Here is a 25,912-nt window from a genome sequence, read left to right as displayed (position 1 = left end):
AGATGATCCTCATCAAAAGGCAGCAAACCAGAAATGTAGAGCCAAGTGTGGTGTAGTATGAGGTTGCTAGTATTAATGGATCTGGAGGCAGTGTAAGCGGCTTCCAAGACACATTTAATATTAGCATTAGATATGACCTCTCTTTCTGAGACCAGCAATCCTCTTTTCTTGTGCACCTCAGGGAGGTTTTTGATCGGTTCTTCCATTTCCTTTTAGTGTAGGCCTTTGAACTTCACAATTAATTAACGTATGGCAGTCACTACTGCCACATTCTTGCCAGCAGTGTCAATCAGTTACCTTTCTTTGTCTGTGTGCATGTACCACCAGTAAGTCGGAAGGAACCTGACCTAAGATGTACACAGGGCCATCTCCATTTTTAGAGTGATGACTCTTGCCAACGCTGGTTCCCAGACATTTTTAGCAGGAGTTTTCAACATGAGCATGGGGGAGGCACTGTGACCATCAGTATTTGACAGGGTCTCTACAAGGAAATCACTCTTTTCATGCACTACATGCATCTTCGCGTGTGGATGGCGGATGATCCTTTGAATTACCACGTGGTAAATGGTGGTGTCATCATGTGGGGGGGCCTTGGTAGAGTAAGAGTCTGGATCTGGTTTGTCACTGGGATCAACATAATAGTGCTCCCACAGTTCGATCCTTTCCCGGGTGCTAAGGGCTCATTGTAGGGGACACATTAGGGGTCTAGAGAGGGATTTGGGCTACCAGGGTCTGAATCTGTGTGAGAAGACTCAGGAGGGGATTGTGGAGAGTAAAGCTGTTGAGGTGTGTGAGGGAGTGCGACTGGCAGTGATGAAGGGAAATGCCTAGGGGCAGGGGAAGGTGGTGGTGGGTTTGTGGCATTGTCCCGAACGCTCTTAGGCAAAGGAGGTGTAAAAAGTATAAAGGGTAACTCCTCTCAGATGTCAACTTCTGCTTCTTAGGACTACGTAACAGTGTGTTGGTGGGATACTTGTGAGGATCTTCCCTAAAGAGGGCTAGATGTAAGTTTTTTACTTGTCTTGTTTTTCTTTTTTTTTTGTTGGCTCCTGTCAAGGACCTCGGACAGCTGTACCATGATCAACCCCTCAGTGGTGGCAGATATCGTTGTTGGGTCTAGGCAGGCCATTTGGCATCAACTTTGGCTCTCACACTGGGCATTCAACACCTCATTGTCGAGGGGGCATCCTTGGGTGACTTGGCACAGCACCCTTTGGTAGGGGCTTGCTCAGCAGTGGTTCTCAGGGTTGAGCGGTGTCTGCTGGTCGATGTGGACCTGAAGGTCAGTTACTTTTCAAGCTGGACTTGGGGCTCGATATTCAACTCCTTCAGGAAAATCAGTGTACCTTGGTCTGAGTATGCTTTGGAGGTTGAGATGGCTGATTTTGTTGCGTCTGAAGCAAGACTGCAGCCCTTGGCATGGACCTGACCTTAAGTCACAAGTGCTTTGGGGCTGCGTGCTCAGCCTCTTACTGCTCAATGTTGAAGGTTTCAGAGTTTCACCACTTCTGGATTCTCACCACACAATTGGTTGCTGGAGGGCTGGCCAGGCCTGCTTCTTCCTCCACAGGATTGAACAAATCTTCTGGCCCAACGGTGTCGACGGTCTCAGGGAGGCTTGGCATTGTATTAAGTTGGTTTACTTACAACAATAAGCCCTGCATGTGTGGGAGGAAGCTTTGCATTGTTTCGACGACAAGCACAGGTGAAATACACCATGTTGGTCTTAACGGGGGTACCTGGAGTTGCATCTGGGGCATAATGGAAAAGTGTCCATTCCATGACACCCCGCACACTTATTCTCCCGAATACATCCTGAAATATGTCAAAGTCCTGTTGATGCCAGTTGTGGGTTCAGTGTGTGTTGCAAATCATTAAGAATTCATCAAGCGCTGTGTGTGAAAATTGTGCCTTAGCGACAGGGAAGAGCGGTTAGCCAGGGATTATTTTTACACAGTTGCTGTGTTTGAAGAATCGAAAGCTGTTCCCAAAGAAAGCAGCGAAGCATGCTGACACGCAAACGTAAGAACCTTGTGGCAGAAGAAATCAAGCTGAGGTGGAGTTTTGCCCTGCTGCATTGCACTGGGAGGAGTCACAACAGGCGAAACTTCTTCGAAAAAAACAAATTGCGAACTACTGGGCCAGACACTAGGGGCCATTTGTAATAAAGCATTTTCCCATAGACACAGAATGGATAAAACCCTTTGATACATCTGGCCCTAGGTGTCAGGAGTATGCAGAGAACATGGGTCCACAGCCACACGTTAAGAACTCTTTAATAATGCTGCAAATGTGAAAATGAGTTTCCTGTAACATCAGTTCACCATTACGGGTATTTTTATTAAATTAAAAATTACTGATTGTCTTTGCCATAGTGAAGGATCTGAGAACGCTTAATTAGCTCACATAAATAAATCTCTCTAATTATTAAAAATAAGGCATAGATGAAGGCAAAACATTTTCTCTATTTTTAAAAATAGTAAGTAGTCAAATGAAACATACATATATGAAGTGATCCATTAGAAAATAAAAATGGGGTTAAATATGCATGTGAAGGAACAGTGAAGTAATAGGAACAAGTGAGACTCTATGACTCACCTGAATGAGGGCAGTGAATCTGCTCCTCCATCCATTGCACCTGCTTCACTGCCACTATGACCTAAATCTCCGCTCTGCAAATTGTGCCCACATTCTAGTGCCGTTGTTTGCTCCCTGGTTCCGTGCACATCCTCCCCCAAAGCACAGCAGTGAGGTTTGGCCTGGGATATAAGCTGAAAGTTCCCCACTGCATCTGAACCCACATTTCATCTCAACCCTTCTTTGTCACAAATACACACTAATTTCCTACCTGGTTGGGATCAATGGTGTACCTGTGCTTCTCTGCATAGATCATGGCCAGTGAGACAGAGACTGCGTATCCCACGAATGTGATGGCCACCGTGTCAGCCAGGACGTCTGGCAGGACCTCCATGGAAGGGAGTGTGGGGCCGGGGAATCTGGATGAAAAAGAGGGGAGATGCCTGATTGCACCCTTCAATGAAACAGTCAAAAGGCACAGACACTAAAAAACAGCAACTTAAAGCTCTGTCCCAGAGGTTCAGACCAAGGGTGGCGTTTCCTCATACTCATTCATGCAAACACAGCTACGTATCTGCCATGGCGTGCACCAGAGTACACAGCTGCATGAGTGGCATTACCGACAAGCATTAGGGTTCCATAAACCTTCCCTCCCTACCTTGACCAATGACCAGACTCCAGGACCCAACAAACCATAGCTTCAGAACAGCCTCTAGACATGACCTCTGCAAGTGGCATTAATGGTACCTGTCACTGTGTACCTGACCCAAACCCAGGGGCTGCAGAAGCCTTATCTACATAAACACAACTGTTGACACCAAGATCCTGGTCACAGACACCCTCTGTCCAGTACTTCTTACCCTGCCGGCAGCTGCCCCACGATCTGAATATCGAAACGGCTTTCGAGATTCGAGGCAAAGGTGATCCCAGTCGCCAACAGGACCTGTGGGCGGGAAGGGCACAAGAGAGCGATAGAGTGGGTGAGTGGGTATTTCACTGACACAGTGCCTCATAGAATACAGATCACTTCTGGGCGCTAAACAGAGCTCTGAATATTGCGTGACCTCTCAGATCAGAGGTCACCAAAAAAGTGCAGCGCCCAGAACACCCCTTCCCTTCATAAATAGTAATACTTCACGTTTGAGCCCAGGGTGACGAACCCTTGGATCACCGAAGAGCTGAGTATGATGAAAAGACCCCAGAACAGATGCTGCCAGCTCCGGTGTTGAAATGTATTTATCATGCGCCGTCATACAGTCATCGCCGAGGTTTTGCAATGACAATGTTTGCCTGGTGTCGTGACTAACGTACAGCCCCTTTAATTGTACTTTAAGGGGGTTCTCTTTGCGCACACAGGCAAATTCCCCATCAGCAAAGCACCCTACAATAATTTCAATAATGTTCGTTCTAATTTGTTGACATTTACATTAACCGCAGCTGAAAAGGCAACAGGAAGGGCTCTGCTGCCTTCTTCCACTGTACTGTCCTCTTCATAAGCATATTTTTGATGTCACAAGAGGACAGAGAAACTAGTTAAATGTATTTTTTTTGTCTTTGCTAGAACTGGGTTACCGTGGGTCGTTGCCCCAGTTTACCTATGGTAAAAGCTGTTGGCGTTTTTTACTCTGTGTGGATCACACTCCCCTCCAGGGGCCTATTAAAGGTCCCCGCAGGCCCCGCAGTGCGGGGGCGGGGGTGGCCCCCGACAGGTACTTTGCAGGGGCCCCTTTAAGTTTCGTCACGCCACTGCTCTCCTCCACAGGAGGACTTTTACCCAGTGGCTTAGAATGGGTATCTGCCCACCGACAATTTTGGGTCGCTATATACGTAATGTAAAAGCTTTAGTTAATCGATAACACACTACTCAGAAATTACAAGAACAATAATGCAACATATAGCAACGATTGAAAGCAGTAAAATAATGGGGTATAAAGATGTACATTGTAGGTACAACTGTATTAAAAAGTAGCATCCTAAGCTTTCTTTTTTACTTTTATTAGAAAAAAAACATAACATGAAAAAGAAATATACAGAAAAGAAAATAGAAAACAACAGAACTGCATAGTGAAAACCAGGTAGAAACAGTGGTAGCAAAAATAGTGAGAAGAGGTCATATCAATTAATAAAGAAAGAATGCAGACACATAATTGAATGACAATGTAAATAATGCATATGGAGAGAGGCAGTATATGTTCAAGGTGGTGTGAAAGTTTCTTAGGTAACTGTAGATATATGCAAAACATTTTTACAAACAGTATATAAAAAGGTTGTTTTTGGAGTAAAAAATATTTCTCATTTGACTGCAATGTTGAGGACCCCACAATCTATCCAATCTATGATGACAGCAAATCACATACCACAAAGCTTTAAATGACATATTCAAAAAAGCACTTCTAATTGGTTGTTATTTGCTGGAAAGCAATTGCCTATAAAAAATATAACAACTTATTGTGAAATAAGATCGTATCATTGGGATCAGCGAGACTACCACAAAACAGTTAGTGATACTAAAAGAGAACAAATTATGGAAAACCATCTAGACTTGATTCCACACTCTATGCCAAAATGCTAAAGTAGGTGGATACCAAAATAACTTATGCAATAAATCATTATTAGATTCGTCCCGAGATCAACGATTATTCGTGGTTACTTGAGAATATTTAGCGGACATGAAGTGAGTGATATGAAGCCCATTATAAATAAAGAACAATGTTTGAGTGGTAGTGGCTGTCCTAGAGGTTTTTGTATTTTTTTAGCCAGAGTTTTTCCCAAAAAGACACTTGCCAATTAAGACCAAAGTCCGTCTTCCAGAGAAATTCGAAGTTAGATTTGGGCCTAAATACATGTGCAAATAAAATAAATGTATACATAAGAGAGGCATTAGGATGAGAGTTTAGAAGTTGGGGTAGACCGATGGTAACAGATGATTCCTAAGAGTCAGGTAAAGAATAAAGAACATCGAACACTATGTTTAACAGAAGAGGGAACTGAGACGGAAACGAAGTGGGACATTGAGCTAGGAACTTTCCTATCCTCTTCCCCCTTACCCTGTGGCTTGCTTCGCTTTTCTGTCCCTTACTCAATATTATCTCCTTCCTGGCATACTTAATTGTGGCCTGTTCTCTTCCTTTTACTTCTCATCTCATTTCTCTTTTTCTCTCCTTGTTCCTCGTTATTCCCTTCACCCATGCTTTCATCCCTTTCCCTTTCCCTTTCCACTCTTGTTCTCTTCTCCACTTGTATCTCACTCAACCTCCCTGAACAGTACTCATAGAGTGAGGCTCCAGATTAGCTGTGTTTTATACATTTTTAACAGTGGCCTCTCAAATAACTGTAGCCTGCTGCAGGGCAGGCTGAACCCCCATCCCACCTGTGGGACACAGTACCACTCCACCAGTGGCAACACTAATAGCTGCACCTTTTCTTTTCCATTGCATTGATTACCTTGTCAGTGAAAACATATTCTGAGTGATACTCCTGATTGTCTCTCCTGTTAGTCTCCTGTTGTGAGGATGATTTGCTTCTAAATGAGACCACTGTATGTATAACTTTAAATGTCACTCATCCACATGGATGTCATTTAAGGGCTGCCAGAGGCTGCAGCTATGACCACTGGCTTGCCCCTTGCAACCCCTGGCACTGCCTTTGGGATCCCTGACATCGGAGATGGCAAAATAAGTGCCAAGTACACCAGGGTGGCTCCATATTCATGTTTATCTGACTGTTTTCGCTTATATTAATAGTGAATAATATTCTATTACTCGCTATTAGTTTAAAGAAAATTGAGCACACTTTAGAACGTTCAGTGGTAACTGTGGTAAGCAAAAATGGTTTTAAATGTATGTTGTATGCGTGCTTGTCAGTAAGGGTGTGTTTAAGTGAGAACATGCGTATCTGTGAGCAAGTGTGTCTTTATGTGGAAGCATGTGTGCATGAGTTAAAGTGAGTGATAATCACATGACAGCTAAGAGCGAGATAGGGTGAGGTTGAGGCACCGATTTTCTAATCTTTGATGCAAGGCAATGCTGCATCAAAGTTGCTGCGCTGCTTTGTGAAAAAATGTGCCATTCCTAAAAATATGTGGTGCATTTTTTCTCTCCCCGTGCACTGGCACACTTTTGGCAGCCATGTGCCAACACTCAAACCCTTAGACCATAGTGTATAGGTTTTGCACTAGAAGCAGTCCCTTTGAGTACAAAAACTATGCTACAATGCTTTTTTTAGTTTGCACATGTTGTACAATGCAGCATACATGCAAAGTTGGGAAAATGAGGAGAAATGAAAACATTTCTCCTTGTTACAACTGCCTAGAGGAGACTTTACATTTTGGAGCAAATTCATGTCTACCAATGATTGTAGACAGTATTTGCATCAAAACCCATGGATGGCTGCATGGGAACACTCATGCAGCACTAATGCAACTCCCCCTTGATACAAAATAACACAAAACAGTCACTACACAACTTTGGGTTACATTGGGATGCTTTGCAAAGCAAATCCTTAATTGTTGTCATCTTAGGAACATGTGACATGCCTTCCAGAAAAAGTCGGGGTCAAGGGTCACATGATGTCACTTCCTGTGATGTCATTAAGGACAAAGCCTATGTGAGGCTAACTCCGCCACCCCTGGCATGTTGGTGAATCAACACCCTCGGTCTTCCTACCCTTGGCAATGACAATTGCAAAAGTCACTCACCCTAATACTTGGGGAAGAGGATAGGAAGGGTTACACTCCAGGTATAGGTACATGGGTTTAATCTGGGAGGGCTGCACCACAGAGATCCTTCCTACAGTCTAGCTTCACATGAGCTATCCAACCGAAACTTCAAGTGAATCCATTCTGTGTGGCTTTCAGGCCCACAAGATGGAAACAAAAAAAATCACAATTCAAACTCTAGAGTCATCCCTCAACATCCTATCCTGGTCCCCTACTTCTACGACTCTACAAGTCTAAAACTGTCATCACATGCACTTACACCTAATTGTTTTAATCTCACATCGTGCCCTTGTACTCTGGAGTCGTGCACAATCTCTCAAAATGCACTGCTTACAACTAGGCCTCCCCAATCTAGGTTTATATCATCTAACTCCTTGTTACTCCCCTATGCTTCATCGAATGCCATATTACCTTCTTTTACTCGAGAGTATACCCCTCTAGCCTCATATAGCGATCACTTACTCGTGAGCGTAGGCAAGCCTCAAATCTTAGCAAGCGGGGTCTCCTAGAAGTTTCTTGGGCACTGTTAGGCTCTACCAAAATTGAAATAACACGGGGCATGGCCAAGCAAGATGGCCGGCGGGGCGCGCTTCTAAGAAACTCTCCGCCATCCTGGTCTGATCCTGCAGGAATCCTGAGGTGCCTGCGACTTTGAGCACTCCCCCGGTAGGGGAGAGCTCCCTGACCCCTGTTGCAAAAACATCCCCCATTCTGGGGGTTGGGGGGATCCTCGATCCCGGCAGCGAGTGAAGCCTGGCTCGGGCCACGTGGAGAGCAGCCCGGCTGAAGAGGAGGAGCAACCTCCGCTAGGCCGTCTTTGGTGGGCTTCCTGCCCTGTCCGGGATACGAGTTGGCGTCTGGGCTGACGGTTGCAGTGGCGGTGTGGATCCGCGGCAGCCCAGACGTCCATGATCCGTGCTGTTTGGTCTGTGCAGCTGCTGGACGGCAGAGGGGATCGTGGAGCCTGAGTGGAAGGGGGTCTATCCCCGCGCCCTGTCCCGGGTGGTCGGCCTGGGTTCTGGACCACGGGGTGAGGCTGACAGACGGTGACGAGCAGAGCTTGGTTCCAGGTGGACGTCAATGGCTGGGGAGTGGCCAGACGGGGTGAGTTGCTGGCCTGAGGAGGAGAGACCAGAAATTACCATTTAGAGAGGAGGTGAGAGTATATTTGGATGTCAGCGGTACAAATTCTGAAGTGCAGGTGCGGCACCATTGTAGGAAGGTGTACTGGCGCCGTGGCGTGGACTATATCTAAAACGGTAATAGCGCCTCAGGTGGGGGATGATTGGCCAGATAAGTGAATATAATAGTGTCCCAAAGTTGGTATTTTGCTGGGCAACCAGACTGATCTGAATTGCCTGGAAGGTGATGTAGTCCCAGGAAACTTTAATCCTGCACCTTACACGTTATTCTCCCACTTACCTTTGGTTTAAGTTGAGATTGGGCGGCACAGGCAGACGGCTGCGTCGCAGGGGAACACCATGGAGCAGTACATTAGCCCTGCTCCATTGGGGCAGTGCCAGAAGCGGAAGGATGGGCTTGGAGGTGATCTGGGCACACCAGCTGCTGTAGAGGAACCGTCACAAGCTGAACTTCTGGTGGAAATTCAGGGATCAAGGGTGGCCCTTGAAGGGAAGATGGACACAGTGGTTGTGGAGGTGAATCTTCTCCGAGCGGACCTCCAGAACATTTCGGAGAAGGTCAAAGTTGCAGAGGGGTCCATTTTGGAGTTGCAGACAGAAGTTGGTGCTTTACGAAAGCAGATGGCTCAGGCCACTTCTAAAGTTGGGGTGATGGAGGCGAGACTGGAAGGTGCAGAGGGTAGGTCCCAATGCAATAATGTGCACGTCCTTGGGTTCCCGGAGTGTGCAGAGGGTTCTCCTGTGGAGGTCTTTGTGGAGCACTGGATTAGAGATGTACTACAGCCTGTTGGGCTCTCTAATGTGTTTGTGGTGGAGCGTGCTCATAGGGCCCTGAGCACCCCTCCTTGGCCCCGCGCCCCTCCGAGGGCTATCATTGCACATCTTCTGAACTATAAGGATTGAGACTGTATCCTACAGGCTGCACGTGAAACAGACAAAGCTGTTTTTGAAAATTGCAAAATTTCCCTTTATCCAGACTATACAAACAAGGTACAAACCTCTAGGAAGGGGTTTCTGGAGGTGAAAGCCAAGCTCCGTGCCATGAAATTCAATATATATACTGCTGTACCCGGTGCACTTAAAGGTGCTCTCAGGAGGCAAATCCCTTTTTTTTTTATACCCGAGGAGGTCTGGAGATGGCTGGAGATGTGGGACAAAGTTGCACCGGGTAAATCTGGAAGGGCTGGCTCAGTGGCTGGTCGTGTCTCCGGTATGGATAGCTCAGACTGGAGGAAACACAAGGTGAACCAGTTGGACAGCACCGCAGGGTGGGGAGCCAGCAACGATGGCAGAATTGAAATTCAACACAATGGTACAATGGTGGTGGTGTCCCCTAGTTTGTCTCCCTGACTGATTGTGGCACCTGAACTGGGAGTAGAGATGATTTCCGTTGACAGTTGACTTTATTTTACTCGAGTGGATAGTATTGTAACACTTGTCTCAGTGGGGCATGTTCTTATGTTGGGTGTTCATTGCTAAATAGCAAGGAGTACCAGGCCTATAGTGAAGCTGGCAACAAAAGGGTGCTCCTTGACTCTGCAGTTTAAGGCGGGGGGAACTGTTCTTATTGAAACATGATTGATTAGGCAAACAGGCACAATGTATTTAGCTTACTGGGTGGTGGGTGGATACCTCCACTGCAGTGATAGACTCTTGTAATTGGGGTGTTGGTGTTTTATGCTGTTGTCCTGGCAGCATTTACACATATGGATCTACCGTACACTTTGATGTATTTGTTTTACTGTTTATCCGGGTTGGGAATGGGGGTTTGGGATTATTTATTTAGTGCATGTTTGCATGTGTTTGATGGTTACAGCAAAATTGCATGGTGGTATGTGAGATGGAATAAGTACTCAATTTGCCTTTCTTCTGCAGGTAAGGGGTGAGGGGAGGCGGTCGAAGATGGAGCATTAATATGGGTCAAAAGATCAATATACTGACATGGAACGTCAGGGAGCTGAAAAGCTACACAACACGCTATACAGTGCATTCTTTCCCGCAGCAACATAAGGTTCAAATAACCTGTTTACAGGTAACGCATATGATGGAGGAGGAGTTGCAGTAGCTCGCTAAGAAATGGCTGGGCAAAGTGTTCTCCTTGTCCTTTTCCTCTTATGCAAGAAGAGTAGCAATTTAGGTTGTGCCAGGGGTGCTGTTTACACATGTCTACAGAGAAGTTGATGTAGAGGGGAGATATATAATCCTACAGGGCACATTAGATGGGGCACCCCTTACTGTACTCAACACTTATGCACCCAACACAGATGATCATTGTTTCTATGATAACATACCTGAGGTGTTGGGGGCTGGGGTGGGGTCTCCTATTGTATGGGCTAAAGACTACAACTCTATATTTGACGGTGAGAAGGATCGTCACCCATCTAAACAGGGTACTAAACATTAATGGCGGGATCCCTCACAGCGGTTATGCAAAATTTAGGATTATGGGCAGGTGGAGGGAACTGCAGCCAGAGAGTAGGGAATACACCTCTCACTCCAAGACACACAATATGTATAGCCGACTGGGTCTATTCCTCCTCGGTCGCCTGAACTGTTCACAGGTGTTGGACATCAAACATTTGGGGAAGTTTCTATCTGATCATGCACCGGTATTGATGCAACTGCAGTGGGGATTGGAGGGCGAGGTACCATGTAGTTGGCGCATGCCCACAGAATTTGTACAGATGCTGCCTGTTGTGAAAAAATGACAGTCACCATTAAAGATTACATAGCCCTAAATTGAGGTACTACAGCCACCAGAGTGATGGAGCAGGAGGCCATGAAGGCTGTCCTGGACGGTTTCATACCTGGCCATACTACGATTTATAACCTACATCGTCTAGCGCACGTCTTGCATGAAACCATGGGTGCAGAGGACGAATTGGTGCTAGCATCGTTGGTCTTAGAAAAGACCTTCGATATGGTGGGAGTGGGGCTATCTTCTGGTGGTGCTGCGGGGAATGGGGTTGGGCCCCCAATTCTGTGCATGGGTTTGCTTGCTTTATACTGCACCCTCAGTGTGTGTTCAGGTGGGAGGGGAACTATCAGAATCCTGGGTAGTTGGCAGGGGAACTAGACAAAGGTGTCCCCTTTCACTGATTTTTGACTTAGCAGTGGGGCCGCTAGCAGTATGAATGCATGAGGAATTGGCCCCCTGGGGCATTTGGGTGGGACAGACCACCCACATCATCTTGTTATACGTAGATGATGCTTTGATATATCTTCGAGAGCCGAGGATTTTGGTGCCTTTGTTGTTACAGTTGTGGGAGGAGTTTAGGGCTGTATCTGGTCTCAAGGTGAATAGGAATAGGTCACTCCTCTATGGTGCACCTCTGGAGGACTTACCAGTAGTGGAGCTTTGGTGGGAGCTAGAGAGTTTCAAATACCTAGGTATCTGGGTTACCCACACCACGGCAGCAGATGAGATATTTAACGTAGAAAGAGTTGTGACTTGACTTGAGCGCTTTGTGTCCTTCTGGAATAGGCTGCTCCTTTCAGTAATGGGAAGAACGGCCACAGCCAAGATGGCGTTTTTTCCAGAATGTCTGTACTGGGTACAGAATGCTTTATTTCCTTTAACTGCTCGACTCTTTAATTGTCTGGACAGTTTACTGATCTCATTGGTGTGGGCAGGGCGTCATAGTAGAGTGGCGCTGTCCACACTGCAGAGGGAGCTGGAAGAAGGAAGGTTGGCAATCCCTAATATTAGCCACTATTACTATGCAGTGCACTTACAACATGCTGCTAAGTGGATAACTGAGTCAGATAATTGGGAGAAGTGACTATTTTAATGACTGATGGGCAAAGATACATTAGCCCACATACTGATGAAAGGTGGTCGCTCGGAAACAGCTGTCCCATATCTCGTTAGAAATACTGCATGGATTTGGGAGCAGGTCGTTGAGAAAGTGATTTGTTGTGCTCCCTTTGAAAGGGAACTGAAGATATGGAACTTGGCTCTCTTTTGGGATATGGATAATTTCATGTCTCTGGAAAGCTGGAGAGCCGGAGGTTCTAATATAGCGGGGGACTTATATCCCAATAGGGAGTTTATATCCTTTCAAGAAGCTCAAAATACTATTGGTTTGGGACCGGGTCAGTTCTTGCAGTATGCCAAGATGGAGAGTGTGGTGCAGGAGATCTGGTGCGATTTCCTGGTTGCCTCACCGCCCTCGAAGGTGCTGAATGGGCTGATAAATTGGGGTAATGAGAATCATTTAATTACCCTGTTTTATAGAGCTCTCCGGGGCGATCAACCAGGTGTAGTCTGTGTCGCGTGGAGGGCTTGGGAGCGGGAACTAGGGGAACCAATGGAGGACACTGACTGGGCTAAGGCTCTGTTGCTGGTGCACACAGTTTCATGCAATAATAGGTTTTAGCTTCTACACTTCAATTTAGTACATCTACATATATTACGCCTGATCGTCTCAACAAAATAGACCCAACTAGAGGGGCCAGGTGTCCCAGATGTGGTGAATTGTGCACCTCCTTTCTACAGCAGTTTTGGCGGGAGGTGGTTGGGAAGACAGAAAAAGTTACAGATTTGGGGCTCGAGGCAGCCCTGTTGACAAGCCTCTAAGGTGTGGTGCGGAAACCCCATATAGACTAACACAACTAACTCTAGTACTGGCTAAGCGCAGAGTGGCCATAAGTTGGATGAGCACTAAGAGCCTATCAACTCATTACTGAATACGAGATACGTTGGAATGGGGAGCTGCAGAGGAACAACATATGCGGATAACACGAAGGGAGGAGGGGGCACTAATCGACTTGCTTGCATGGGGAAGTTTATTAGAACGTTTTACGGTCACAGAGGATTTAGGCTTCTGAATGGAGCATGGACACTGAGGATTGAATAATGGATTGTACATGTTAGAAATATTGGTGGCAACCAACTGTAGCTCTGTTGAAACCCTGGTACTCATTGTGTACACATGGAGTGGTTACATAAGGATATTATCCAGAAGGGGAGGCTGAGGTGAACCGTTGCCAATTTGGCTGCTGTCGATACACATTGTTTGACTTTGTATCAATGCTGTCCTCAGAGAAGATATCTGTGATACCTTGCATTAATATGCACTGTGTTGTTTTTGTTGGTTTTGTTTTATAAAGTCAATAAATACAGTTATTAAAAAAATTAAAATAACACACACATACAAATGGATTTGTATTCTTTCATGTTAAAAATGACACATTGCGGCACCGGTCCCTGGCACTGCAGGCAACTGTTTTTTGTGTGAATGGCGACATTCTGCTTAGGCAATCAACAGCAGGTGTAGTCTGATTCATAACTGTGATGAGTGGAGGGAAACATTTGAATGACACTACAACAAAGCAATGAATGAAGAAGCCTGACGGAAAGCTGATATATGTAAGAATGAATATGTATACACAAGTCAAAAGATACTGGCTAACTCCAGACCTACAATGTGAAACTCGGTCTAGAGTAGGCCAGAAATGTGCACATTCCATACTGAAAATGTGGCAAAAAGTGACTTTGAGGTAGAAAATTCGCATTTTTAAGTGGAAAATGACTGAAGCTGTGTGCCGTTTGGTCAAACTGAGAGTACAGTAGGCAAGACCCGCGGTCAGGCAGCAGTCCCTAACCTTTGAATACTGACACAGAATCAGAGCTCCAGTCCAGAATTTCAAACCCGGGTATGCTGCTCCCTAATTTTGGAAGTAGCTAGTAGAAAGCTTTATGGACATAACAATTATTTAATACTGATTACCAAATTGAGAACTTTAAGGTGAGTTTGAAATATATTTATATTTTGAAATGTGAGTATTTATTAATGGAAGCCAGAAATTCTTTACAGCTGTGAGTAAGTATAAATTGCACAATGTAGTTGGATTTTACAGGCCATCTTCAGATGAGGGAACAATATAAGTACCGCACAATATTAACAGACTAGAATGTAGGCTAAAGTCGTTAAAAAAGCTGAGACTATTTCAAACATTTAATTAACCACTTTTTGTATTTTTCAGTGAGACTCTGTAAATGGGACAGGTACGGGCAGCAGGTAGCTCGCAAACTCCAGCTCATTGATAAGGCCCAACAACTATGAAACACCGCTGGGGTTGCTTGTGATCCTGTTCAAAGGGGACATGGGCCAGCAACTCAGGCTGGATGGTCACTTTTGGAATTCGACCAAGTGTGACTTTGTTACGGTTAGTCCTAGTGATAACACTGACCAAAACATGATAGACTGGAATGCAGCCCAGTGAATGAGATTAATTCAAACACTGCAACCATCACTTTTTGTTTTTCTTTTTTCACAACACTGCTGATGCTACTACTATGAAAAACGTAGTGGATTTATGCAGCTTAAAGCAAGGAGGAAAACAAGCAGCGCCTACATTACTCACACGAGAATTGAACCACTGGATTTATTGGCAGTACATAAGGTTTTGGTTGGGAGCAAAGGCCTGGGTTAAAGTGTAAGAAGAGAGAGTGTTAACTTATCTGCGGCGCTGTTTACAGCATATCACACGCGGGTTATTGATGTTTCTGAGATCCTAGCTAGAAGTGCAGCTTTGACCATGGCTGTGGCACCCACCATCGCAATCTCCCCTGGGATGGGTGTCCGCAGCTTGCTTCTGAACCTTGTGTTGATTTCCTTGATGGGTGACAACACCGCCAGGCAGAGGCAGGAAATGACGAGCTCTGCTATGTTTGTCCTGGATAGCGCATTGAAGACCGAGGACAAGGTCTGGAAAAAGAGAGAGAGAGATAGAGTTTGTGGTTGTAGACATTCTGGTTTCTCCATTCCGAAATGTACAACCTTTTTACCTGGGAGGGGGCAGGGGGAGCCCTGCGAGACACGACTACATATGGTGGTGGCAGATGAGACCGGAAGTATTCAATATAAATCCTGTACACAAACTCCAAAGGTCTTCCTGAAGTCTTAACTACCACGTGTCACGTAGCAGTTCCCCCCGGAGCCCTACTGTACTGTACGTCCAGCAACCAAATGAAGTCCAATCTGCATCAAGTACCTGTGGGAGAGACCTACTTGTCGAGGAGGAAGAGCAGATTGAGACAGACTTCTGTAGAAATACAAGCACTGAATGCCAGGGTTAGGGCCGCACTTATACACCAGTACTTGCTTGGTCCGCCCAGACTCGCTTGTCATCAAGAGGAGGCTAGGGCTGCCTCTGCCCTGCAACTTCGGTGCTGGCAGTTAAGCTGGTGCATCAGTGGGAATTTAAATTTATATGGTGTTTAAAAGCTGTGTCAGGGGACATGCACTGGTTTATTCGCTTCAATACTGAGCACATTTCGCATTGCAAACGTCCTTAGATGCTAACAATCCACAAGTAATAACCACGAGTGCTACATTAATTTTTAAAAAACAGACAAGCTTTAATTGTTGGTCGCCACTTACAATGGTCTGATATTGACCATAGGAGTTCATCCAATGTTTCATAAATTCTTACCGTGCCAAATGCACTATACATCTGAAGCTTAAAAATAAATGATGTGCCACCTCATAGATGTGCGCAGCTAGAATTATGAATTAAATACAGAAATATGTGTGAGGACAGACCTGGGTCAGTATGAAACTTCGAGCCACTGGGGAAGTAAAGGACTGTTGTGTAGAACTTCACACGACACTTCTGCATTTCTAGGCATTGAAAATAACTGGTTTCACTATTACTGAGTGTGTCGAAATTGAAATGATGAGCTGGCCTTGTCAAGATTCACCTGCATGAACTATAGTTCATAGAAGACGTTTGTGGCAAATGTTTAACTCACTGAGTCATCTTGACAACATTATGGCACTTTCTTCGACTTTTGATCCTACTTCAGTCACTCAATTTAAAATGGGCTCTGTCTGAAATATCTTCCTAAATAATAATGACGTTATGTGATATTATTAGCAGTACAAAGCACAAAATGCCAGTCTTGTTATTTGAAAGCAAGTTGAATAACCTTTTAGCCTGCCCCATTCTGTGAATTTTTTTAACGAACTCTTTTTAGGTTATACCTGTTCTTTTTATCTGTTTAGATCAAACTTTAGTCATGACAATATACACATAGTGCCCAAAGATCTTCTATCAATAATACCAAGGCAGTAATAAATCTGCTTTTGTTAATCTGTTTTTGCTATATTTTAGCAGGGAGAGGACACTACCAACTAGGAATATTTGTGCAGGGGCTAAGGTGGAGGAGCGTCACCCGAGGCTGAAAGCAGAAAAATAAAGTGATAATATCAGTATTTTATTATCACTTTATTTTTCGCTTTAGTCAGGGTGGGCGGAGCCAGCTACCCCGACGTCACCAGAAAGTAGTGGTATGTGCACCTCTAACTGCACTTGTTAGTTTGGCTGGCTATCCGAGGCCGGGCAAACTGACATGCGCACTTAGAACTCTCCACTCCGCTGTCTTGCATAGCCAGGTGGAAGGACCAAGCGCAGGCTTCCACTCCCCCTCTTTGAACAGCATTTCTGGCCGCTCAGACCAATCCCGGCGTTTCTCTCATGCTGGTAATGGCACGAGAGAAGCGTTTGGGATCGAGTGGGGAGAAGGAGGAAGAAGAGAAGAAGGATCGAGGCAGTGACGGAGCACCGAGGCAGCAGGTGAGTTTATTTATTATTATTTTTATTGCCCCTCCCATGACCCCCACCCAACTCTGCGCGCTGCTCCCGCTTTCCCACCCCTTCCTGGAAGCAGCCGCTACTGTATTTGTGTGCTATGTAACCGATACAACAAGTACCCAAAATGGATTCCAGGCACTGAGTGCTCGCCATATAAAGCTCTCACCAGCCTTCTAATGTATATTACCTTCTCACACCCAGGTGGAATAACCTCACTGCATTTACTCTTGATGAAGCACTTTAATAAACACCCTCAGGAATCCAAGAGTTACTGCGCTTTTTGGTGATGGGAATCACTAATATATACAAACATGTTTGCAAGGGTATGTAATCGAAGACTTATTGTATTGCTTGTATGTATTTTCCCTAGACCTGATGATGTCATTGAGGTAGTCCCACTTGACGAACCACGTGTCAGCTGGCCGGAACATTCTTTACTGTTAACAAGCACAGAATGAAAGAAGACTTCAATGACGGGCTCCTGATAATCCGTTGTTTGTAGAGTGGTATGCGAGCAGTTATTTACATGATTTATTGGAACATGTTTTCTAACGTGGAGAGTAAGGGGGTGGCTGTTCTCTCTACTTTCTAAGCACCCACGATCAATACAACCGATGGATATTTTCATTTACTTGTTTATTGTATGCAAGATGCAGGTAGGCTCCACTTCTTTGGCTACACCATTTCTAAAATTCGATGGGGCGTATTATAAATTATGGCAGTCTATTTTAGGCATTTTTGGGAATTTCAGGTTACGCTTCTTACTCAAATTCACAAAATTATGCCTCATTGTGTAATTATCCAACTTTCGCAGCAACATTGTGTTTTCAAGCTCATGGTAATAACACAAACAGTGAGAATGTAAGCACCTGTTGCTCCTGACAATTGTGTTTGTCATGCTATGTTTTTTTTAACATAGAAATGCATTTTTGCATCAGACGTGAACATACATTTCATGTTAAAATGTTGCGCAAAATGACAGATTTGCATTTTGCATGGCTACATGTAACTTCATGTAATTTTGCAGAATTTTTGCGTAAATACGCAAATCCAAAGTAAGTGAAATTCACAGACACCTACTCCTAACCCAGCACACACCACACTTCCAGCCCAGGAAACTGGAAAACCTTGTGAGGTAGACCCCTCCCTCAACATCAACGGGGCAAAAAATGTGTATTTATTGGAGGGCGGACCTCACACCCCATGGAACCTCCAGTGTCCTAATAATAAATATAAGCAAGTTTAGTGCTGTCTTTGATAGGCTCCCGTACTGAGTTTACCCTCTAACCCAGCTGATAGTTAAAAGAAAATAAATTGAGGAGGGTGTCAACACTTAGAAAACTCCTTTTTGTTATGCAAATTATTGTTGCAGTATCTATAGTATCCCACATCACAATCAATTAAATTGATGACAATAAATTAAATACAAGACTAAAGATCGTGATTGTGGTACAAATTATTCTCTATTAGTTGAAAGATGTTTTAATATATTAAGCATTCATCAGTACATAAATGGTTTGAATGTAGCAAAATGGTTGTAGGTAATTCCAGAAGAGTGTTCATCCAAATAATTTGTAAACACCGCTCTTATTCATTCCATATTAAATATGTTCTTGCGCCACACAGATAAATATCAGCAAAAATGCTTTTCGCTGCCTGTGGGCTCGCAGTCTTGGGGCGTCTCCATGGCTGTTACCGAACAGTTTTGGAGGTACGCAGCATTAATTACAGTGTTGCTTAAACTTTTATAATTGCCAGGTTCATTAGTGACAATACAAGTGTCACAGAAAACGTGAACTACATTCTGGGATATTTGTTCAGTGTTATGTGTGGCTAGGTGAGAAGAAATAGTGTGGTTTAAAAGAAAAAGTGGTGCAAAATACTTAAATAGACAAATATGGAGCTGGAGCTAAGTTAGGAAAAAGGAGTGGTTCTGTAAATGCGGGGAGCCACCATTTCTATACGCAGTTTATAAATGTATTTGAGGTAGTTATGAAATAAATCCAATTGATGATATCACTGCCAACAGTTAATGGTCAATGTAGGTACTCTAGCACTGAGGAAAGTGCCATGACCTTTATAGAATAAAGGAAGTTTGAGCCTATAAACATCATGGCACAGTTAGCTTTCTAAAAAACCAAGGGAACCAGCTTATCCTACCCATCACTAATAGCAACTCAAAATTGTTACCATTTCTTCCCCATTGCTAGCTCAAGATGGCCGACCACCAACAATCTGATTCAAGGACCATCATCCCAGATATTCTTATTTGGAGTGTAATGGCCATGTTAACAATCTTCTAATAATGGACAATTCAATATATTATGGTGTAACCCTCTTTTAGGCTATTACCTGTACACACTACAGGGCTTAATAATACTCTTAGTACTAATTCTCGAGCAGCTCTCATTAGCATTTACAGGATGACCTTCCTGTTCACGTTTTCTGCATGGACAGGTTGTCCTGTCATTTCCGGTTCTGGACTACTTGGTATCCTCTGAGATCCATTAAAATAGGGAAGGAAGACTGTGCTTTGTCTCATGACACCCAAAGAATCCGGACGTCTGAATCTATGCCATTTACCATACCTGTTGAGGTAAGCCAAGGGGCTGGACACCCTTTAAACATGGAACCGGGATCGGCTTCGGCCTTATTTAATGTTTTAATTCTTGACCTTCATACTACTCAGCGGGATCTAAATAATACTTTGTGACATTCGTTTCAGGTTCTATTTACTGAAAAGGGCCACAGGTAATTGTGTATTAATGATACTTATTAGCTGTAATAATTGATGCCTGTATTCTTAGGATTACTCCACCACTAATAGATTTAATACTTTACCAATTGCCAAGCCATTACATGCCATTCTAATGTTTTTGATAAAAATTCTGAGATATGTTAATCAAATCCTTCTGTCTCGATCTATTGAACATTATAAACTTACTACAATCCATAAATATATTCACAAAAATCAAATCACTATATTTCTTTGTTTCTCCTGTTCATAATCTATTGTGAATAATATGTTTTACTTAACAAGTAAAAGGCAAATTTGGAATCACTTAACAAATTAATCCTCGTCTTCCCAATGTTAGAGTAAAACAAATTGGACATTTACTATTGGCAGTGATAGCACCAATTGGATTTATTCCATAACTATCTCAAATACATTTATAAACTATATATGGAAATAGTGTTTCTCTGCTTTACATAACCACTCCTCTTTTCAAACTTAGCTCCAAAGCAATATTTGTCTCTTTAGGTATTTTGCACCACTTTCTTCTTATTTCTCACCTATATAAACAGGGCTCTGGAATTATGAAGTAGGAGAGGGTAAAATTATGCAGCAAGGTTGACTAAGGGGCTCATTATGAGTTTGACGATCAGACAAGCCGACCGCCAAACTTTTGTGGAGGAGACTGCCGTGGTCCTCCCCCCACCCCCCCCCATTACGAGGTTACCACTGGGCTGACCAGGGGAAACCTCTGAAATCAGACGTTTCCGCCAGTCAGTCAAGCTGAAACAGTGTGGTGACATTGGCTTCGGCTCCACATGGAGCCAAGGCCAATGCCGTTGCACAGAGAGGGCCTCTGGTACCCTCAGAATGTGCATTGTCTGCACAGCAGTCAGTGTGCATTCCGAGGGTGTGGGCGGGGGGGGGCTGCACTGCCCACGACATGGTTGTGGGCAGTGCAGTGGGCCCCCTGCACTGGGTTTTTGCCAACCTTTACATGGCGGGGTCCCTGTCATGGAAAGACTGGTGGAAACTGGACTTGTGATCAGCGTAGCAGATGCAAATCTCAGTGCTGCTGTGGTTGACCACGCCTCCGACCGCCGTCCTGCTGCTGGGAACCATGTTCCTAGTGGGGACGGCGTGGCAGTTAGACCGTCTAGATAGTGGCAGTCCGACCGCCACCGTGAGGCTGGCAGTCTCAATGCCGCCAGCCTTGTAATGATGGCCTAAATTATGCATTACAAAAAGGAAAATTATGCGGATAAATGTGCTACATTTTGTGATAGTATTATTTCACTATTTTGACATTTTTACACTAGTTAACAATATCTGGACATAGGTTGCACCTCACTAGTAGCAGTTTAACACTAACATTTAGCAATAAGCAAGAGACCGGTGACCAGTCAACCTTTGCAAAGGGCCTTCCACTATATGGCAAACATGTGTAACTGCATTTTTAGTAGCTTTTGAACCCTCTGAGCTAGAAACAATTTTTTGGTTGAAATCTGCAGATTATGCAGCAGATGATGGATTATGTTGCAAATGTGGCAAATTTATAATTATGCGAAAAACACTGCGCTAGCACAATTCCATAATTCTAGTGACCCTGCATATAACTGAACAATTATCCCACAATTTATTTCACGTTTGCTGTGGCACCTGTGTGGTCAGTAATGAACATGGCAATTATACCAGTTTAAGCAATACTGTAGTTAATGCTGAGCACCTCCAAAAATGTTCAGTACCATCCATGAAAAAGCACTAGGCCTTTAAACTCACAGGGGGCAAAACACGTGTTGTCTGGCCTTTCATCTGTGAAGCACAAAGAATGTCTTTAATATGGAATGCATAAGAACCTTGATTACCAATTATTTGGATGAATGCTCTTCTGGAACTCCCCACCAAGATGTTGCTGTTTTTGATCCATTTATGTACTGATGTACTCCTAATATGTTAAAGCATCTTTCAACTAATACAGAAGAATTTGCACCACAATCGTGACCTTTAGTTTCCTAATGGGATACTACAGTAATGTAACATAACTCACATAACAAAAAGGAGACATCTAAGTGTTGACACCCACCTCCATTTTTTTCAGGGACAGAAAAAGTGGAGGATCTCCTCCAATTCAACCAATTGTCTGTTCTAAACTGTTCACATCCCACATGCTCCATTCGTGAAGGGTGCTTCACCACTCATGCCAGAGGAATCTCCAGTGCCCTGACTGATATCTCTGGATGTTGCATTAGAACTCAACAAATACTGGGCTGTCCATCTTGGTTGTGGCAGTAAAGGCAGTTTTGTGCACTGTGAAACAAGGTAGTTCTCCAGTACCTTTGATGAGTGGATGGAAATGATGGCAACGCCTAACACGTTACTCTTTCTTGATACACTTAAGTGAGTAAATCACTCAAGGAGTAAGGCAGAAAAAGGACACATGCCTTAACAATTATATTTGCTTGAGAACAAAGGTTAACATTGTGCCTGAGAGCACTATATTGGTATTTCATATATGAAGCAAGAGTGCTCTACATGTTTTTGAAGGGCTTAGGGGATGATGCATGCCCTTGTCCATCACATGTGGCTTTTACATACTCAAATTACAAATTTACATGGCACATATTCACAACTTCATTACACATATTTGCAATTGTAGGCATCATTCTCCTTGTCACGCCTAAAAGTTCTGTAGAATTTCTCAATTTGTGATAATTTCAAACACATGACAAAAACACTGGTGCATGTCATCATACTCTACTTTGACTTTAAGGGCACTTTCACATGAATCTAAGCCAGCTTATGATCAACAGAAGCAGTGACCAAATGCTTTACTTTCAGTATAACTGATGATCTGTAAAGGGTGATTCTGCTGAAGAATTAAAAAGGTCTGACCCCGACTGCTGGTTTCTTTGTGTGGAGCATGTGTGATGCATGTGACAACTGCCACTCTAGTATCCACTTTGTGTCTCCAGCATCCAGAAATTACTTAAGCTGAAGGGTTGAGGAAAGCCCAACACAGCAGATGTTAATTGTAGGGTTCCTCCACGACATTCCAGGGATTTTTTAGTGGGTCAGGCTGTTGGGTGTGGAGAAGAGAAGAGGGCTCCTTTAAAGCTTAGGGAGTTTCCACTGAACTTCATGGCCTATTGTTCAGTTAAAAGGCTATCTCTCAGATTTTTACAGGTAGTAGAATGATCTTGCCTCTCCCCTGACAGTAGGCTCCTAGATAGACCCACCATCCTGCTAGCACCTTGCAACTGCACCCTTGCCTGGAATAAGCAAAAGGACCAGAACTGCCTAGAAGTGGCTCAGGACTGACAGTTGCTATAGACACGCATGGCTGCATGGTACAGTATCAAGTACAATATCAGGTGACAAAATATTGTGTCAAAATATTGTCAACAAAAATATTGAGGTTACATACTTTAAGCCTCATTACAAGTATGGCTGTCAGTGTTCCGCCGCGGTGGAGTTGGTGGAGTTGCCGCGGGCCGGCAATGAAGACCGCCATATCACAAGTACTGGGAAGGCACCTGCAGAACACAGCCAAGTTACCATTCGGCCTGCCACAGCGGAAGGTATATTCGAAAAATCAAAACTATTTAGACACAGGCCCAAGGGCCAGTCCAAAACTCCACAGTGCCCCAAGCACACTGGGCACAAGGTGACGCCCCAACTTGACTCCTGACTGCAAAGTGTGCAGGCACCTCAGGGATGAGGGAGGTGGGGCCGGGGGGTCCTTGGGCTTAGAGGGGGGTCCTTTGGTCAGGGCTTGGAGTGGGGATCCCTAGGGGTGGACTTGGATGGGGGTGTCCTTGGGCTTGTCCTTGAAGGGGGTTTAGCCGGGGGGGTAGGGCTTTTCCTTGGAAAGTGGAGGGAGTGGGCTTGGGTTTGGCAAGAGAAGCAGTGGACGTGACGAGGCAGAAGTGGCAGGTGGTGGAGGGGCATGCCCAGGAGCAGTTGCAGACTGGGAGGTGGAAGGCAGGGCCATTGGAAGGGTAGCACGACACTTGGGGGGGACAGGGACTGGGTCAGTGGTGGGGAACAAGGAAAACTCTCAGAGAAAACGTTTCTTGGGGACACAAGGGGGGTTGAGGGAAGGACGTTTGGGAGTGCAGGGAGTGGGCATGGTGTGAGGTGTGTATGTGGAGGTGCCTTGGGTGCAGGTGCGTGAGTGGATGATATGTGTGTGCTGGGGGACTGTTGGGTGGGTTAGTGTGGGCATTTAGATGTACTGGGATGAGGTGGGGAGGAGATTCAGGGTGATGGCAGGGGGACGTGCAAGTGTATGTTGGGGTGGTATCTGCAGGTAGGGTGGACGAACTGCATGTGGGGGTGTTGACAGTTGTGGTGTCTGCACCAGTGGTGTATCGGGGGCCTGAATGTGGGTCAGAGAATGTGGTGACGGTGGCAGTGAGGGCACATGTGGCAGGATCAGTCTCTGATGTGGTGTTGACTGCGGTGTGAGAGGTGTGCCAACTGAGTGGGGGAAGGTGGTGGGGGAGTCAGTGCAGGGTGTGGATATTGTCATGTTTGAATGTGTCTGTTGAGTGAGTGCATAGTGGTGGTGACGTCTGTGGTGCTTATGTCTGTCCTTGCGTACCGTGTTTGTTGTTGTGAATGTATGTGGGTCAGTAGGTGTGCCCTGGATGGGTGAGGGGAATGGGATGTGGGTATGGGAACAGGCAGCTGGAGGGGGGACGGAAGTAGAAGGGACACTGGCTGCTGTCAAGGAGGATGCCAGAGCCTGAAACGATCTCTGTAGGCCAGACAAGGCACCATGAATGCCTTCCAGGAACGCATTGCACTGTTGCATCTAGGATGCCAGTCCCTGTATGGCATTTACCATAGTTGTCTGCTTCACAGAGATGGACCTCAGGAGGTCAATAGCCTCCTCATTGAAGGCAGCAGGGCTGACTGGGGTAGGGGCAGAGGTGCCTGCGGCAAAGGAGATGCCCACCCTCTTGGGTGAGTGGGCACGGGCAACTAGGTGGGGAGCTACAGGGAGGGCGGTACTGGTAAGGTGGGTGGCAGACAAGAATGGTGCTGGGATGGTCCCAGATGGATCCGCCACCACCAGGAAGCGTCCATCAGAGGAGGGATCTAAAGATGTAGTCACTGATTCTGTCTCCCCCGTGGCACTCCCCTTGCCCTCCGTCCCACTGGTCCCCTCGGCTCTGCTGGTGTCATCCTCCTGGGTCCCGTGGGCTGCAGTTTCCCCACTCGTCGGTGCCTCTTCTCCTTCGTCAGATGATGCTGATGCACACAAAGAAAGAGGAGGACAGGGAGGGAGAGAGAGACGGGATTCAATCAGTCAATGTCAGCACAACAGTGACACAGGGTAGAACATCAGCAATTGATGCCATGCCATGATACACTATGCCCACCCTTGAACATCCTACAACTTGGGAACACCATGGGGGAAACCGCAACAATGCACATGTCAACTGCTGATGGTCTCTCTGATGCAAACATGTACATGAGGAGTGTCATATCCGCCACACCCGTCCAGTACTTGCCGAATACCCATGGCCGGTGAGACAGGCATGTAGAGGACTGCACACCCAACAGCTACCCAATGGTGCCCACACAGAGCCACCATGCCAAACCATGTTGCAAGTGAGAGTGAGTTCTTACCCCCATGTGGCTGCTGTGCTGCCCTCAAGTGGCCATCCACCTCAGGGTAGGACACCGCCAATAAAGGCCATTAGTGGGGTCAGGGTCCGACGGGCACCCCTCACTCATTGGGAGGACGTCCCCAGCTGGGCCTCTGCGGTCTTCCGGGCCCAGCATCTCTGGTCCTCCCACCGCTTTCTGCAGTTGGTGCTCCGCTGGGCATGGACCCCCAGGGTCCACACTTGCTTGGCGATGGCATGCCAAAACCCCTTCTTCTGATGGGTGCTGACCTGCATGGGTGACACAGACAGAATAACACAGTCATGTAGAGCGGCATCCCTAGGACAGCAGTGGACAGCACACATCACACTTCCACACCCACATGTCTTCACCCAACCTAGCTTTAGGCCCCTCACCCATGTCCATGCTCCATACACACTGCCACCTACCAAGGCCCCCATCCCCATGCACACAAATCACATACAGGACAATGAAATTGGGCTCACCTGCTGTTCTGGTGCCCCA

The 25,912-nt window shown here is 45.4% G+C and overlaps 1 protein-coding gene across 2 annotated transcripts in view; it reads right to left on the bottom strand.

Annotated features, from left to right (window-relative positions):
* LOC138292306 (solute carrier family 26 member 10-like) overlaps positions 1–25,912 on the bottom strand; it is a 208,009-nt gene that overhangs the window by 112,597 nt on the left and 69,500 nt on the right. For both annotated transcript variants that reach the window (XM_069230842.1, XM_069230841.1), the window contains exons 5-7: positions 14,997–15,149; positions 3,438–3,520; positions 2,849–2,996 (exon numbers count right to left, since the gene is read on the bottom strand). In XM_069230842.1, coding sequence (XP_069086943.1) covers positions 2,849–2,996; positions 3,438–3,520; positions 14,997–15,149 — 384 coding nt within the window. The remainder of the gene's footprint in view (positions 1–2,848; positions 2,997–3,437; positions 3,521–14,996; positions 15,150–25,912) is intronic.

This window comes from Pleurodeles waltl, chromosome 4_2 (assembly GCF_031143425.1).
Source record: "Pleurodeles waltl isolate 20211129_DDA chromosome 4_2, aPleWal1.hap1.20221129, whole genome shotgun sequence".
Taxonomy (NCBI): Eukaryota; Metazoa; Chordata; class Amphibia; order Caudata; family Salamandridae; genus Pleurodeles; species Pleurodeles waltl.
This window is presented reverse-complemented; position numbering and strand designations above follow the sequence as displayed.